At 47.4% G+C, this 16,892-nt stretch overlaps 1 protein-coding gene across 9 annotated transcripts in view; it reads right to left on the reverse strand.

Annotated features, from left to right (window-relative positions):
- The window catches only part of TSPOAP1 (TSPO associated protein 1), a 3,887,333-nt gene that overhangs the window by 3,353,537 nt on the left and 516,904 nt on the right, over positions 1 to 16,892 (reverse strand). For all 9 annotated transcript variants that reach the window (XM_069614850.1, XM_069614845.1, XM_069614847.1 and 6 more), the window contains exon 3: positions 11,922 to 12,050. In XM_069614850.1, coding sequence (XP_069470951.1) covers positions 11,922 to 12,050 — 129 coding nt within the window. The remainder of the gene's footprint in view (positions 1 to 11,921; positions 12,051 to 16,892) is intronic.

Genomic DNA, 16,892 nt, shown 5'->3' on the forward strand with positions numbered 1-16,892 from the left:
TGCTCCCCGAGAACTGGGACCACTGAGTTCGGAGGGCCCATTGAAGGGATCTCATTCTCAATCTGACCTCTGACACCAGAAAAATGCAGGATGACATGAGGCCGAGCAATCTCAAAAAATCGAAGGCCGAGGAAGTATCCAAAACTGGTCCGATAAACTTGAGCTTTTGGGATGGTATCATGTGAGACTTCTTGAAATTGAGGGAGAAACCCAGTTTGTGAAGGAAGTGACAGGTGATTGACAGATGTTCCTGAGCTTGTTCGGGAGAACGCGCTCTGATGAACCAATCGTCCAGGTAGCGGTAGAAGTGAATCCCCCCTCTCATGAGACTCGCTGACACAACCGCCATCAGTTTGGTGAAAACCCTCAGGGTGGAGGTCAGCCCGAATTGCAGAACTCGAAACTGAAAGTGAGAACCGCCAACTGTGAACCTCAGGTACTTTCTGTGCTTGCGATTAATTGGCACATGAAAGTAAGCATCCTGAAGGTAAAATGATACCAACCAGTCTTGGAGTTGGAGAGCAAATGAGAAAGTAGGGGGGAGTACCAATCCTTGTTCCTCTCCGCTACAGATACCTGTTCTATTGCACCTTTCTCTATCAGGGTTAAAATCTCCTGCAACAGGAGCAGATCTGGAATTTTGACAGAGCTGGTTCACGGTGGATGGTCCTGAGGCCTTTTTAGGAAGGGAAGGCAGTAACTTTGAGCTACTGTCTCCAGTGCCCAAGCATCTGAAATAATGCCCCGCCATTCTTTCAGATGCTGAGAGATTCTGCCTCCCACCAGGGTTTTGTGTGATAAGGCCTCAGAGTGATTTGGAGGCGGCTGCAGGAGTGGCAGAGGGCAAAGATGCCGTTCCTCAGGCTGGTTTAGCACTTTTTCCCCGTCCACCACGAGCGACATTTCTCTTGCCTCTTTGAATGGCCTGTCCTCTTCCTCTACCAAAAGAGGAGTAGTACCGAAAAGAACAACCTCTCCAGGAAGATGAGCCTGAATAAGGTTTCTGAGGCTGCCGCATGGAGACGCTAAGAGATTTAGCTGCCGCTTTGGAGGTCTTTAGTTTTTCTAAGCTTTCATCAGCTTTACTACCAAACAGCCTCAAGCCATCAAAAGGCATGTTGAGAAGTCTGGCCTGCACATCTGGTGCAAACCCCGACTTCCTCAACCACGCAAATCTGCGTAGCACTGTGCTTGCAGCCATGGATCTGTTGATACTATCAGCAGTATCCAGTCCAGACTGGAGACATTCCCCCATTGCCTCCTTTCCGTCTTTGACAATATTCAGGAAGCTTTCCCTTTCCTCCCCTTCTGGAATTTGTTCAGACGCCACCGAAATGCAGTCCCACAGGGTATGGGTGAACCTGGCCAGGGTACAGGTGACATCAGTTGACTTGAGAGCGATGCTACCCGAAGTAAAGACCTTACGGGCCCACGCATCCACCTTATCCTCTCTATCCGGGGGGATAGATGGATATGCTGTCTGTCTTGAGGAAGTTGCAGCCTGAATAACCAGACTTTCTGGAGTGGGATGCCTGCTTAAATAATCAGGATCAGAACTAGAAGTTCTATACTTCTTAGGAAAACTACTGTTGACTGCAGCAATTGTATTGGGAGCTTCCCAGTTTTTTTCTACTGTTCTTTGAAGTGCCCTCTGGAAGGGGAGAACTGGATCCTTCTGGGGACCCTGATCAAGTATGTCAGTCATATCATCCTAATCAAAGGTGGGTGAGGCTCTACCCCAGCCCATGTATTCCACCACTCTATTCATTAAACTCCTGTACCCTGACTCTGCATGTTCTGCAGGGTCAGGTTTTGCAAACTCCAGCTCAGGTGACGTATCAATGCCACTAGCAGAGTGAAGGGTATCACACAGGTCTCTCATTTTCGATTCTGGATCGATTAATTCTTCTGGGACCTCGCTAGAACCATGTTGTACTCAAAAGGAGAAACCTCTTCTTCAGAGCCACTTTCTTCAAAAAAAGACGACATAGACTTAATGAAGTCAGACTTAAGTAAAGGACTAAATCTCCTTTCCTGTTCATGAGTTTGGGTCGAAGGAATCGAAGGAACCTTCAATGATATCGAAGGAGTCTTCGAGGACACTGATGATGTCTTCGACAAAGTTGTCGAGGGTTTCAACAAGTTTTGTTTTTTACACAATGTCGGGGAAACACTCGATTCTCGAGGAATCTTCAATGATTTGACGTCGACTCGAGTCTTACGAGTTTCACCCATACTACTGGGTTTTACCACAGTAGTTCCTGACTTCCCTGTGTCATCCGACGGAGCGACCAGGGTCTGGCTCTTTTGAGGCTTCTTTGAGGGGGTCGAGGCCGCATTCTCAAAGACCTCCTTTATCTTCCTTCTAAATTCTTCCCATTTTCTTGTGGAATCAGACTTAGTCGGGCATCGTACCAATTCGGTAGATGTATCGGAGGATGAAGAGGGAGCCCAATGTCTCCTCTTGACCTTTTTTGAAGAGGAAGATGAAGAGCGTCCCGATATACTGCGAGATCCAGATCTCGTGTTTACGACGATCCGATTCTTTTGAATCGCTCGACTTCCTATGCATTTTTGATGAGGCCTTCGAGGAGGCCTTAGAAGCTTCCCGCCCCACCGTCAGTTTACCTTTCCTCTCACAAAGGGCCTTCTCTGTCATCGACTGACAGGAGCCACAGTCGCCGGTTCGATGGTCTGAACCTAGGCACCAAAGACAAACGCAGTGAGGATCTGTAATCGACATCTTCGATCCGCAGTCGATACATTTTTTGAACCCCGTCTTGGGAAAAGAAGGGGTGGAAGAAGACATTTTCAGAAGAAAATTTCGAAGCGCATTGTTCTCGAGGGCGAAGCAATCAGAAAAACGGAACTGAAGCCAACGGGCGCGGCACAAGAGATTTATACTGATGGTGACGTCGACACGGTACGGAGCCCATCGAGGGACATCGATGCCACGACCTCGTGCACAGCGCCCTCTGCCGAGGAAATTTGTTTCCAAAGTAGCGAAGCAGGCAGGATACGAATATCATAAAATGTGGAATACGTGGAAGGACACGATCAATTCGAAATTGAGAATACAGGCAAGGAATTAGAACTCTGCACTCAGTCAGAAGACGGTGCAGATTTTTTTTAGCGCAGATAGGGGTACTTCAAAAGGAATTCAGGGACGTGTGGCAAGGCAAAGCGCTGACACAATTGCATTATTTAAAGCAGAAGTTTTATGAGCGAGGCGACAAAGCACATACCATGTTGGCCAATTCCCTACGAAGGCAAATTAAAAATGAAACAGGCATGGAGTTGGATCCTCCTGAAATTACGAAGTGCTTCATAGGATTCTATACCACCCTATACACAGCGGAGGGGGAGGGTTCAGAGGATGACATTTCGCGTTATTTATCGAAATTCCCCCGCACCTCAAAATCCCACGTCAATCGAGACATGTTAAACAGCCCAATTTCGGGTGAAGAAATCCTAGTGGCCATCCCCAAAATGAAAGCAGGTTCAGCACCAGGACAGGATGGGCACACATCAGCCTTTTATAAAGCCAATAGCAACTTGCTAACCTCTAGTGAGGATTGTGTGACATATGGATATTGGGGGTGTCAGCATTGTACAGAACACCACAGCTAAATTCCTGGTCAATGGTATCGCTTAGGAGCTCTTCGATCTGACACAAGGCACGCGACAGGGCTGGTCTTTGTCTCCTCTGTTGTTCGCCCTGGTGGTGGAGCCCTTGGCGGTGGCAATCAGAACAAATGGCCAAATTCACGGGGTATAAAGCGGTGGGATGGAATATAAGTTATCACTATTCGCTGATGATATTTTAGCCTATATCTCCCGACTGCTGGAATCAGTGCCTGCCCTTTTTGCTACCTTGAAGGAATACAACACTATCAGGGTTTTGAGAGCGAATATGAATAAAACAGTAGTGTTAACGCTCCAGCCTAACGCAGTCCTTCCACCACAATTGGTCACAGAGTGGGGCTTCCAATTACAGTCAGGGGGAATAAAATACTTAGGCGTAGAGATTAACAAGTTACTTCTTACCTTGTAACGTTCTTTCCACGGGATGTTCCTCCGATGTATTCCTCATCTTAGATATCTCCTTCCAGCTCTGCTGGCCTCGGAAAATTTTTCTCTCTAGAGGGCGCTGCGCGTCGACGTCCCTCGAGTCGATGTCCCTCGACAGCCACCGTATCGACGCCGACGTCATTCGGGCTATAAAGGCCGCGCGCAGCGCCCGTTGCTCAGTTCCGTTTTGTAGCCCACAAATATGCTTTCTGGACTAAACTAATCACCCTGAAGGAGCGTAAGCTGCAACAACAAGGGAAGTAGAACTGCGGGGATGGATGGGAGGGTCGATGAGGAATACGTCGGAGGAACATCCTGTCGAAAGAACGTTACAAGGTAAGAAGTAACTTGTTCTTCGAAGGGATTGTGTCCTCCGACGTATTCCTCATCTTAGATATGCTCCCATAGCAGTATTCTATTATTGGAGGAGGGAGTACTGACTTCATGCTGTCTTCTATTGATGAATAGAATGCAGTACAGCCCTTCCAAACCTAGTCTCTTGACTGGAGGCGGAATCCAAATTGTAAAATCGTGTAAAGGTATGGACAGACGACCATGTAGCGGCCGCACAGATGTCTTTAACCGGCACACCTCTTTTGAGGGCCGATGAAGCTGCAATACCTCTGGTCGAATGAGCCCTAAGGTTTTGAGGAGGCTCTTTTCCTGCCAATTTATAACATTCCAGAATGGCTAGGATGATCCATCTGGAAATGGTCTGCTTAGTTATTGGTAACCCCAGCTTGTGACCTGTGTAACCTACAAACAGCTGGTCTGCCTGTCTTATCCTGGCTAGTCTACTGATGTAAAAACTTAAAGCCCTTCTAGGGTCTAGCCTGTGTAACCTCTCTTCCTCTTTCCCCGGGTGAGGAGGAGGATAGAAAGATGGTAGGGTAATATTCTGAGTGATATGGAATTCAGAAACCACCTTTGGGAGGAAATTCAGCTTCACTTGCAGGACAACTTTGTCTTTGTGAAAGATAGTGTGAGGGGGTTTACAAGAAAGAGCTTGTAATTCGCTCACCCTTCTAGCAGATGTAAGTGCTATTAATAAAACAGTTTTAAGGGTAAGGAATCTTAACGAACAAGAATGGAGTGGTTCGAAAGGTGTGCCCATCAGGAAAGTTAGGACTGAGTTTAAATCCCATAGGGGAACTTGGAATGGTCTTGGGGGATAAACATTGGTTAACCCCTTAAGAAATTGTATTACCAAGGGTAACTTGAAATAGGATGGTTCTTCCGCAGTGCGCTTAAAGATGGATAGCGCTGCGAGATAGCCCTTAATGGTGCCAACCTGAAGGCCTGAATTTGCCAAATATAGTAGGAAGGACAAAACCATTGGTGTACCACATGAAAAAGGGTCGATATTCTGTTCTCTACACCAGCTGCAAAATCTGTTCCAACGGCAGCGGTATAAAGACTTTGTTGCTAGCCTCCTTGCCGAAAGCAACACCTCCATAACATCATCAGGGAGGTCTCAATCCTTGTGCCTCAGCCTTTCAGAAGCCAAGCGTGAAGGTTGAGGGTTTTGATGTCTGGATGGAGAACCCGACCTCCCTTCTGTGAGAGTCGGTTCTCTCTGAGTGGAAGTCGAATTGGAGGGCAGATGGACAAGTCTAGAAGGTCCGGGTACCACGTTCTCCTGGCCCAATCCGGGGCAATTAGGATCATGGTTCTCCGGAATCTTCTCAACCTCCTGATCATTTGAGGAATGACAGGGACCGGTGGGAACGCGTACAGAAGCGGAAACTCCCAGTCCACTATGAACGCGTCTCCCAGAGCTCCTCTCGGGGGAAAATCCCTTGAGCAGCACAGGTCGCATTTCCTGTTGAGGCTGGTGGCGAACAGATCTACCTGAGGGGTTCCCCAAAGGGCAAAGATCTCTTGAAGGACTTCCTGAGCTAGCTCCCACTCGTGGGAGACTGTGCTCTGCCTGCTCAGAGAATCCGCTGTCAAATTCTTCTCTCCGGCTAGGTGAACTGCCGATAGAGAGATTCCTTCTTGGATTGCCCAAAACCAGAGCTGCATCGCCTCTCTGCACAGGGGTAGTGATCCTACGCCTCCTCTTTTGTTGAGGTAATGCATGGCCACCGTGTTGTCCGTCATTATCAGGACATTCTTCCCTTGTACAGCTGGCAGGAACGCCTTCAGCGCAAGTCTGATGGCTCTCAGCTCTAACAGGTTGATATGTAGTCTGGACTCCGATGGAGACCAACGACCGCTGATGGTCAAGTCGTTGGCGTGGGCTCCCCACCGCGTGAGTGAGGCATCCGTGACTACTGTTATCTCCGGCCAGGGTTGTCAAAACTGTTCTCCTTTCAGAATGTTCTCCTGACAGGCCCACCACTGAAGGTCTCGAGCTACTCTGTCGGGAACCTGAAGAAGATCTGTCATTCTCCCTGAGAATTGTGACCACTGAGTCCTCAGTGCCCACTGGAGGGAACTCATTCTCAGGCGAGCCTCTGGCACTAGGAAAATGCCGGGTGCCATGAGGCCTAGCAACCTCAAAAAGTCGAAGGCTGGGAGACGTTGGGCATGTTGGAACTTGGTAACCATCTGTAGAATATCTTGAGCCCTCACCTCTGGTGGCGAGGCTTTTCCCAGGGAAGTGTCCAGGATCGCTCCTATGAACTGGAGTCTCTGCAATGGTATCATTTGTGACTTCTTTAAATTGAGGGAGAAGCCCAGTCTGTGAAGGAAGTGGCACACGTGATTTAGCTGGATCTGAGCTTGTTCCGAAGAAACAGCCCTGATCAACCAATCGTCCAGGTAGGGGTAGACCTGAATCCCTTCCCTCCTTAGACTTGCCGCCACTAGCGACATTAACTTGGTGAAGACCCTCGGGGCGGAGGTCAGCCCAAATGGCAGCACTCGAAATTGATAGTGAGAGTTGCCAATTGCGAACCTCAGGTATTTCCTGTGTTTGAGATGGATAGGCACATGGAAATAAGCGTCCTGAAGGTCCAGAGATACCAACCAGTCCTGGAACTGAAGGGCCTGGAGGATCTGAGAAAGAGTGACCATCTTGAATTTGTCTTTCCTGAGGAATTTGTTCAATTCTCGCAAGTCCAAGATGGGTCTCAGTCCTCCGTCTTTCTTCGGAATGAGAAAGTAAGGGGAGGGGAGTACCAGCCCTTGTTCCTCTCTGCTACAGGTACCGGTTCTATGGCACCTTTCTCTAGCAGGTCTAAAATTTCCAGCAAGAGGAGCGGATCTGGAGCTTTCTGAGAGCTGATCCCCAGTGGATGACTCTGAGGTATACGTAGGAAAGGTAGGCAGTAACCTTGGGCAACTGTTTCCAATGCCCAAGCATCTGACATGATAGCCTGCCATACCGCCAGATGTTGAATTAACCTGCCTCCTACAGGTGTCCTGTGAGGGAAGTCCTCAGAGTGGTTTTGGGGCGGCTGATGCAGATGCCGATGGTAAAGAGGCACCTGCTGTTGCTGTGGCTTTTGAATATCTACCTCGTCCACCTCGGGTAGTTCTTCTTTGTCCCCTTTGAGCCGGTCGTCCTCTACCTCTTCCGAATGCGGAGTAGAAGTGAAAGGACTTGCCCCTCGCAGAGGTTCCTGTGGGACGAAAAGGTGTCTGACGGATTGCAGCTCCTAGGGATTTTGCTGCTGCTTTTGAAGTTTGCAGTTTCTCTAAACTGTCATCCGCCTTTTTCCCGAACAAAGAAGAGCCATCGAATTGCATGTTCAAGAGCCTGGCTTGCACATCTGGGGCAAAACCAGACTTTCTCAACCAAGCAAATCTCCTGGTTGATGTACTTGCCGCCATTGCTCTGCTGATACTGTCAGCCGAATCAATGCCCGTCTGGAGGGATTCGCACATAGCGTCTTTACCGTCCTGTATAATATTCAGAAACGCATCCCTTTCTTCTCCCTCCGGGATGCAGTCAGCCGCTGTAGAAGCACACTCCCAAAGTGTATGGCTGAATCTAGCAAGGGTGCAAGTAGCATTAACAGATTTTAACGCCATGCTACATGCTGAAAAGACTTTCTTTGCCATAGCATCATATTTTTTATCGTCCCTGTCCTGTGGGACGGTAGGATAAGCCGTCTTGACAACGGTAGAGGATGCTGCCTATACCACCAGACTTTCTGGGGATGGGTGTTTAGACAAAAACTCTGGGTCTGTAGAGGATACCCTGTACTTTGTAGACAGTTTTTTATTTACTGCTGGTACGACATCTGGGGTTTCCCAGTTTGTCATGATCTTCCTCTGAAGAGCTTTATGAAAAGGCACCACAGGATCCTCCTGTGGGCCTTTGTCAAGAATATCCGTGAGGTCATCTTGTTGGAAAGATTGTGAAGGTGCAGACCACCCCATAAACTCTGTGATCCTGGCCATTAAGGCTCTATAGGGGGTTTCAGCATGTTCCCCCGGGTCTGGCCTAGCAAACTCCACCTCAGGGGAGGTGTCTAACCCACTTGCCTCATGTAAGGAATCATGAAGATCCTTTAACCTGCGTTCTTCAGAGGAAAATTCCTCTCTAATTGGGGTTACAGGTCCCTGCAACTCAAATGTGTCTTCCTGTTCAGACAATTCACCCTCTTCCAATATTGAGGACATATTTCTCAATTGCTCTGAACTCATAAAGGGTGTAAACCCCATTTCCAAGGCCGAGGGTGCCGAACTTGTCATAATCGGCCTCGAAAACGTCGATGTCGTCGACGCCGAAGGCTTCGAGCGTGGCGTCGAAAACAAAGGCGGAGGCCTCGAAGACCTCGACAGAATTGGGATTCTACTCGACAATTTCGAAGCCATCGACGTCGAGGACCTGGGGATAGACACTGGGTGTGTCGTAACCGTGTCTTTTCTTGGCGTCGACACCGGTGTCGACGCTGGCGTCAAGTCGACAGACTCGTGTGTCGAAGGTCCCTTCGACAACGCCGTCGAAGACATCGACCTCGACGGAACTTTCGTCAACGGCGTCGACGGAACCTTCGAGGAAGGTTTGGAGGTCATAGTCCTGCTCGAGGGTTCGTGACGCGCTCGAGAGGTTTCCTTCGCCGGGTACTGCGACTCGCGGCGTTTTTGACCTTCGGGTCTTTCGACCAGAGCATCGCTCTCGGCATTCTTCGAGGGGGTCGAGGCCGCTTTCTCGAAGACGCTCATCATATTTTTGCGGAATTCCTCCCATTCAGCCCGGGAACTATGTTTCGTGGGGCACGGGATTCTCTTTGGCGAAACAGAGGAAGAGGAAGATGGAGAAGGGGATCTTCGACGTCTCCTCTTCGAGTGCTTCGATCTCGAGGAGTGATGAGACCCACTCCGAGATCTGGAGCGCGAATGGTGACGAGGAGACGAATGTCTCGACTTCGTCGACGAAGAAGAAGCTTTAAAAGTCTTACCTTTCTCCAGCGTCCCCCTACGCTCCTTCAGGGCCTTAGCTGTCATGGACATACAGTCCTCGCACTCCTAACAATGGTGTTCAGCTCCCAAACACCACAGACAAACTCTGTGAGGGTCAGTCAGTGACATCTTTTTCCCACAATCTCGGCATTTTTTGAAGCCGGATCGAGGAGTTGTCGGTTCCGACGAAGAAGCCATCGAGTACGGATCGAATAACTCGAGGTAAATAGGTTTAACTTGACAAAACTGAGCAACGGTATTCCGAGGCACAGAGTACGCGCGGAAAAACGGAACTGAGCAACGGGCGCTGCGCGTGGCCTTTATACCCAGGATGACGTCGGCGTCGATATGGCGGCTGTCGAGGGACATCGACTCGAGGGACGTCGACGCGCAGCGCCCTCTAGAGAGAAAAATTTTCCGAGGCCAGCAGAGCTGGAAGGAGATATCTAAGATGAGGAATACGTCGGAGGACACAATCCCTTCGAAAACAAAAGATTTGGCAAGTCTCTTAAGCGAATTACAGGCCCCTACGGAACACCGTCAAAGCTGATTTAGAGAGGTGGTCCAAATTGGCGTATTCCTGGACCGCAAGGTTCACGTCAATCAAGATGAATATACTCCCAGATTCTTGTTTCTTTTTCAATCGCTCCCAGTGGTGATCCCGGAAGCATTTCATGCAGAAGTTAAGCGGTCCCTCCTAGCATTTCTGTGGGCGGACCTGAAGCCCCAAGTATCATATGCAACCTTGATTACACCAAAGGACAAGGGGGTATGGGATACCCAGATCTCTTCGAATATTACATGGCCTCTCAATTTCACATCCTAGTAGACCACTTATGGGAAAACACAGAGAAACAATGGGTAGATTTGGAAAACAAGCTATTCAAGCCAGTAACTCTGGGCGAATGACTCTGGGTCCAATATAAGACAATGCCGTGGAGGATCCGGGAACACCCAGTGTTAGCGGTACTGTGGTCGCTTTGGCATCCCACGCAAAGCCATGAAGGGAGTGACATCCTGGCCATCTCCCCTCAGATGCATATGGGCTCCCCCTATTAAAGACCAATCAATCGAAGTACGTTGCATTCAGCCCCAATATGAAGGCTTGGTGAGAGCAGGGCAGATGTGGAAGGGAGGGTCTTGCATGTCAAAGGCAGAGTTGGAAGAAACACTGCATGGTACCACGTCAACACCTCTACATTATCTGCAGTTAAGGCGTGTACTGCAAGATCTGTGCTGGGGAGACTCCCTTCAGAGACCGCTCACGGAGTTTGAGTCTATCTTGAGTGAGCGTCTGGGTTCAAGGGGGATGACAGCTCAATTGTACAGAGCCTTGCTTACTAGACGCCATCTTGCACAACCCAGCACTCAGACCAAGTGGGATGCAGAATTGGGGCTGATAGACCAAACAGACACATGAGCAGTAATATACAGGACAGTATTGAGCACATCTATATCCATGCAATTCAAGATGCATAATGGGAGGTTACTAATGAGATGGCACCTGACTCCACAACGGCTGTTAAAGATGTTTCTGGGGATAGCACTGCATTGCTGGAGGGAGTGTGGGGGAGACGTGTGATTACTGGCACCAGTGGTAGAGCTGTGTAAATGTGCAGATGTATTGGAAGGAGGTCCTGGGGTGGATGCACGACATACGTTATCTCTAGGAGGCTGTCCCCATTGTTGGTCTGGGTGGGATAGAGACGAATGAGGAGAGACCAACACGATTCTTTCCCACATGCTTAGAAATGTGTTGTTGGCAGCCAGAGTTTGTATAAAAGTTAAAAGGAAAAGCGGCATCCAGCCTAGGAAAGGGGAATGGCTCATGAAGGCACACGCCATATATCAAATGGAAAGCATAATAGCAGCCCTGCATGAATCTCACTTACACATAGATATGATCTGGCTTCCCTTCTTGGAATTGCATTTAACGGGGAGGGAAAAAGGTAAGCAAGAGGGAGTCCATCAATGACTCTAATGTTCCACAAAGTGTCCATTGTCTTCGACTCCGCCAGGGTGGGTGATATGACGATATGTGAAAATTGAGCAGAAAGGGCAACTCAATTCCAAAGGTAGAATGGTTCGGAGAGGTGTTAAGGTTGAGAGTGAACAGTGAATCTCGGGATGTTATTCTGATGTGTGGGGGAAGGAGGTAGGGGGTAGGAGGGGAGTGGGGGAGGGAGGAAGGAAACAGGAAAGGAAAGATGAATGTTGTGGCCAAACAGAATAGCACCTGTTCTGAGATGGCATTGGTCAACGCCACAAGGCGAAAGTCATTTCTGCCGGGGGGTGGGGGGGCATCCATTTGGGTTACAATTAAGCCTGACGGATGGGAAGGGAAAATATGATGCTTCTCTTTATCTGAATGTTGTTTCTGATCCTAACCCCATTGCCTTTGTGATGTGAACGTGAATGAGGCTGTTCTTAAACTTGTTTTAAAACCAATAAAATACAGTTTAAATTTTTTTTCAAAAAGAATACGAACGTACAACTTTGAGGTTAGCCTCTTGCAACTTCTGTGCCCGCTCCTCCAAACGTTTGGCAATAACAGCAAGTTCAGCATTTTTTTTCTTCAGCCTCTTAACTTTCTCATCTGTTTCAGGGAAACTGTTCTTACGCTTAAGAGAAAACAAAGGACAGGTACAGGATTGATACAAAGTGTAAACAAAACTTATCTTCGGAATTGCACTACATAAGCCAAAGCACCATTTTATTTCACTTTAACAGCCACACACATATTCCACATAAATTGCCTTGAGTTTTGAATTGAGCGCATGTTGTTGTGTAGAAAACTTCTCAAAAACTTCAGCTCCAACATGTAAACAAGGCGTCATAATCAACGCAGACACTTGATACAAAAACAGTTACAAAGACTCATGAACGGATTTACAGTAAGATATTTTTAATCCATGCATTGCGTGGCCATCTCCCAGCAATTTCACACATAGTTTTCTTAAATTGAATTAAACAAAAAAACATTGTCCCCAGGAATGATGCATATAAAATGCAGAAGCAATGAATGTCTATTGGTCAATCCTTACTAAATGATGCAATGTCAAATCTTCCAGTCTTGTCTTTTTTTTAAAATCGACAAAGGATATTGCCAATACAAATCTTATAATCTCACTTGCACTTCCATTTTGAAAGTTTTGCGCTACACAGTTACACGATAATTGACCTTGTATAAATCTTGATTAATTGTAGAGTGTATGCTAGAAAAATACTTTTCCATATGCGTTCTCTGAATACAAAAACAATGTGCAAAATTGTAGGTAACATAAAGGTCCTATGCATCATGTTACTTACCTGTGTATAGTTCTCCAACATTAATATCTTGCATAGATCCCCATCCTTTGCATGACTCTCTGTCGTCAAGTTGGGAATCCTCTAAACATTTAGAACAGCACATTAAACTAAAAGCTGCAGTACTTTTGAGTAGGATGTGAACCTCATTGTTTGTCCTTTCCCTCTCAGCCAAAGATCAAGGTAGGCCATTTGCGCTGCCACCAGAGGTTATAGTCCAGTTCTGTATGCACAAAGACTGCAGTTTATCCAGTAACCTCATCAGGGGTGAAGGATGGTGGGTTGATATTGAATCTACGATAGATTACAACACTAGAGACCTTGTGTTAGATTACAGATAAGTAATAGACTTATTCACCAGCATTGAATCTTTCCTATATTCACATGCTTGGTATAGTCTGAAAAACACTAATGAAATCACTTCGGCAGCTGTACAGTTCAGGGGAGCAACATTGCTCACCTTCATTGAAAACAGGACCTGCAGCTACTGTTGACTTAAGCCCCTTTCTGTTGGATGCCACCCCACACTATACAGAGTATAAAGTTATTGTTCTGAAATCTTAAATACGATCATCTTAATAGCCTAGCAGCCACTTGACATGCAGTTTGTCGCGTACACTTTTCGATATTCTGGCAGGTGTTCCAGACAGAAGAACAAGTTACTTACCCCTGGTAACGTTCTTTTCGACTGGATGTTCCTCTCACGTATACATCTGTTGATATCTTCCCTTCAACTGCTTCAGAAAACGTTTTTGTCAGAGGGCACTTGTGCGTCGATGCGATCGACTCAATGTCCCTCGAGGGCTTCCATCTCGGAGTCAACGTCATTGTCGATACATATAGCACGCGCAGCGCCATTTAGCTTCAGTTCTGTTTTTACGCCATCCTCTTATAGAAATACCAGCATCAATTAAACCCAGAAAGTACCAGACTTTGAAAGAGCTTAAAGTGTAATTCCTGGAAATTCTACAGCTGGGTAGGTTGGAAGGGGCGATGAGGAATACGTGGGAGGAGCATTCAGTTGAAAGAACGTTAACAGTGGTAAGTAACTTATTCTTCGAATGGATTGTGTCCTCATCTTTTGATAGACTCCCAAAGCACTGTTAGGTCTTAGAGGAGTAAGAATGTTTAGACTTAAGATTCGTCATGGATTGAATATTGGACAGCTTTCCCAAATCCTCCTTCCTGGCTAGAGGATGAATTCAGACAGAAATGTTTAGTAAATGTGTGAATGTTAGACCAAGTGGCTGCCGCACAAATGCCTTTTATAGGCACAACTCTTTGCAGAGCAGAAGGTGTTGTCATGCACCTTGTGGAATGAGCCGTCAGGCCTTCTGAAGGATCTTTCCCGGCCAATCTGTAGCATTCTGTATTAGCAAGAATTATCCATCTGGACAAAGTTTGTTTTGTAACTGGAAGATGCAGCTTGTGTCCAGTGTACCCAATGAAAAGATAGTCATGTTGATGTATTTTCATCATTCGTGAAATGTAAAAGCTCAAAGCCCTTCTGAGATCAAGTCTATGAAGCATTTCCTCTTCTTTGCTAGGATGAGGAGGCGGATAGAATGTAGGAAGCATGATTTTCTGGGATAAATGAAAATCTGATTTCATTGAAGATTTAACACCAAGGACAACCTTGTCCTTGTAAAAAATAGTAAATGGAGGTTTACTAGATAAGGCCTGAAACTCACTCACCATGCTGGATGATGTCAACACAACTAACAGAATGGTTTTGAAAGTTAGTCTTGGTGGACATAAATGGAGTGGCTCAAAGGGAGCACACATCAGAAATTACAGTACAAGATTGAGGTCCCAAATCTGTACTTGAAAAGGTGTAGGGGGTGGGAACATGTTAGTGAGTCCTTTAAGAAATTCAATGATTAACGGCTTCTTGAAATAAGATACCTCTTCCGATGTGCGCTTGAAAATTAAAAGCGCTGTCAAATAACCTTTTATTGTTCCAATCTGGAGCCCCAGATTTGCTAAGTGTTACAAAAAGGACAACACCAAAGGTGTATTGTACTAAAAAGGGTCCACGTAATTTTCCCTAGACCAGCTGCAGAATTTATTCCAATGGCAGCGATATGAGGATTTAGTTGCTGGCCTTCTGGCTGAAAGAAAAATCTCCATTATGTCATCCGGGAGGTCCCAATCCTTACATCTCAACCTCTCAGAAACCATACGTGAAGGTTGGGTGTCTTGACCTTTGTCTGGAGAACCAGACTCTCCTCTAGCGAGAGAAGGTCCTCCCTTTGTGGAAGACGCATTGGAGGGCAGATGGACATGTCCAGAAGTTCCGCGTCCTCCTGGCCCAATATGGAGCAATTAGGATCATGGATTTCCCGAATTTTCTCAACCTCCTAATAACAAAAGGAATGATGGCTACTGGAGGAAACACAAACAGCAGTGGAAACTCCCAGTCCACTACGAACGTGTCTCCTAGAGCTCCTCTTGGGGGAAATTCCCTGGAACAGTACAACTCGCACTTCCGGTTAGCAACGGTCGCGAACAGATCCACTTGAGGGGTTCCCCAAAGAGTGAATATCTCTTGAAGGACTTCCTTAGCTAGTTCCCATTCGTGGGAGACTGTACTCTGCCTGCTCAGAGTGTCTGCCGTCGTGTTCTTCTCTCCGGCTAAGTGAACTGCTGATAGATTCCTTCTTGTATTGCCCAGAACCAGAGCTGCATTGTCTCTCTGCACAGTGGTAGTGAACCTACACCTCCTCTTTCGTTGCGGTAGTACATGCCCACTGTGTTCGCCCGTCATTATCAGGACATTCTTTCCCTATACAGATGGCAGATGGCAGGAAAGCCTTCAGCGCTAGTTTGATTGCCCTCACCTCGAAAAGGTTGATATGTAGTTTGGACTCCGATGTAGACCAACGACCGCTGATGGTCAAGTCGTTGGTATGGGCTCCCCACCCCGTGAGTGAGGTATCTGTCACTACTGTTATCTCTGGCCATGGTTGCCAAAACGGTTCTCCCTTCAAGATGTTCTCCCGACAGGCCCACCACTGAAGATCCAGTGTGATTCTGGGATTTGTAGGAGATCTAACATCCTTCTTGAGAATGGTGACCACTGGCTCCTGAGAGCCCATTGACGAGATCTCATTCTCAGGCGAGCCTCTGGCATCAGAAAAATGCAGGATGCCATAAGGCCGAGCAACATCAGAAAATCGAAGGCAGGTAGACGCTGGGCATTCTGGAATTTGGTCACCATCTGCAGAATGTCTTGAGCCCTCACCTCTGGTGGTGAGGCTTTACCCAGGGATGCATCCAGGACTGCTCCAATGAATTGGAGTATTTGTGATGGTATCAAGTAGGACTTCTTGAAGTCCTGGGAGAAGCCCAGCCTGTGAAGGGAGTGACAAGTGGAGTTGAGATGTTCCAGGGCCCATTCCAGAGACGAGGCCTTGACCAGCCAATCGTCTAGGTAGGGGTAGACATGAATCCCCCACCTCTTGAGAGGCGCTGACACCACCGGCATAAGCTTGGTGAACACCCTTGGGCGGAGGTCGGCCCAAATGGCAGAACCCGAAACTGATCATGAGAACCGCCAATGGCGAACCTCAGGTACTGTCTGTGCTTGTGATGGATCGGCACATGAATGTAAGCATCCTGAAGGTCTAATGATACCGTCCAATACTGAAGCTGAAGGGCCTGAAGAATCTGAGAAAGAGTTACCATCTTGAACTTGACCTTCCTGAGGAACTTGTTCAAGTCTCTTAAATCCAAGATGGGTATCATTGCTCCATACTTTTTTGGAATTAGAAAATATGGGGAGTACCAACCCTTGTTCCTCTCCGCTACAGGTACTGGTTCTATAGCACATTTCTCTAGCAAGGTTAAAATCTCCTGCATAAGGAGCGGACCTGGAACTTTCAAAGAGTTGTTCCCCGGTGGAAGACTCTGAGGTTTTTGCAGGAAGGGTAGGCAGTAACCTTGGGCGACTGTTTCCAATGCCCACACATCTGAAGCAATAGCCTTCCATTCAGTCAGATGATGTAATAACCTGCCTTCTACTGCACTCTTGTGCACGAAGACCTCAGAGAGGTTTTGGGGCAGCTGACGCAGTGGCTGAAGGTAAAGCAGCCCCTGCTGTTGCGGTCTTAGTACCTCTCCCGCCGTCCACCACGGGGGAATCTTTTATGTCCTCT

Source organism: Ambystoma mexicanum, chromosome 9, assembly GCF_040938575.1.
Source record: "Ambystoma mexicanum isolate Mex_15411 chromosome 9, UKY_AmexF1_1, whole genome shotgun sequence".
Classification (NCBI taxonomy): domain Eukaryota; kingdom Metazoa; phylum Chordata; class Amphibia; order Caudata; family Ambystomatidae; genus Ambystoma; species Ambystoma mexicanum.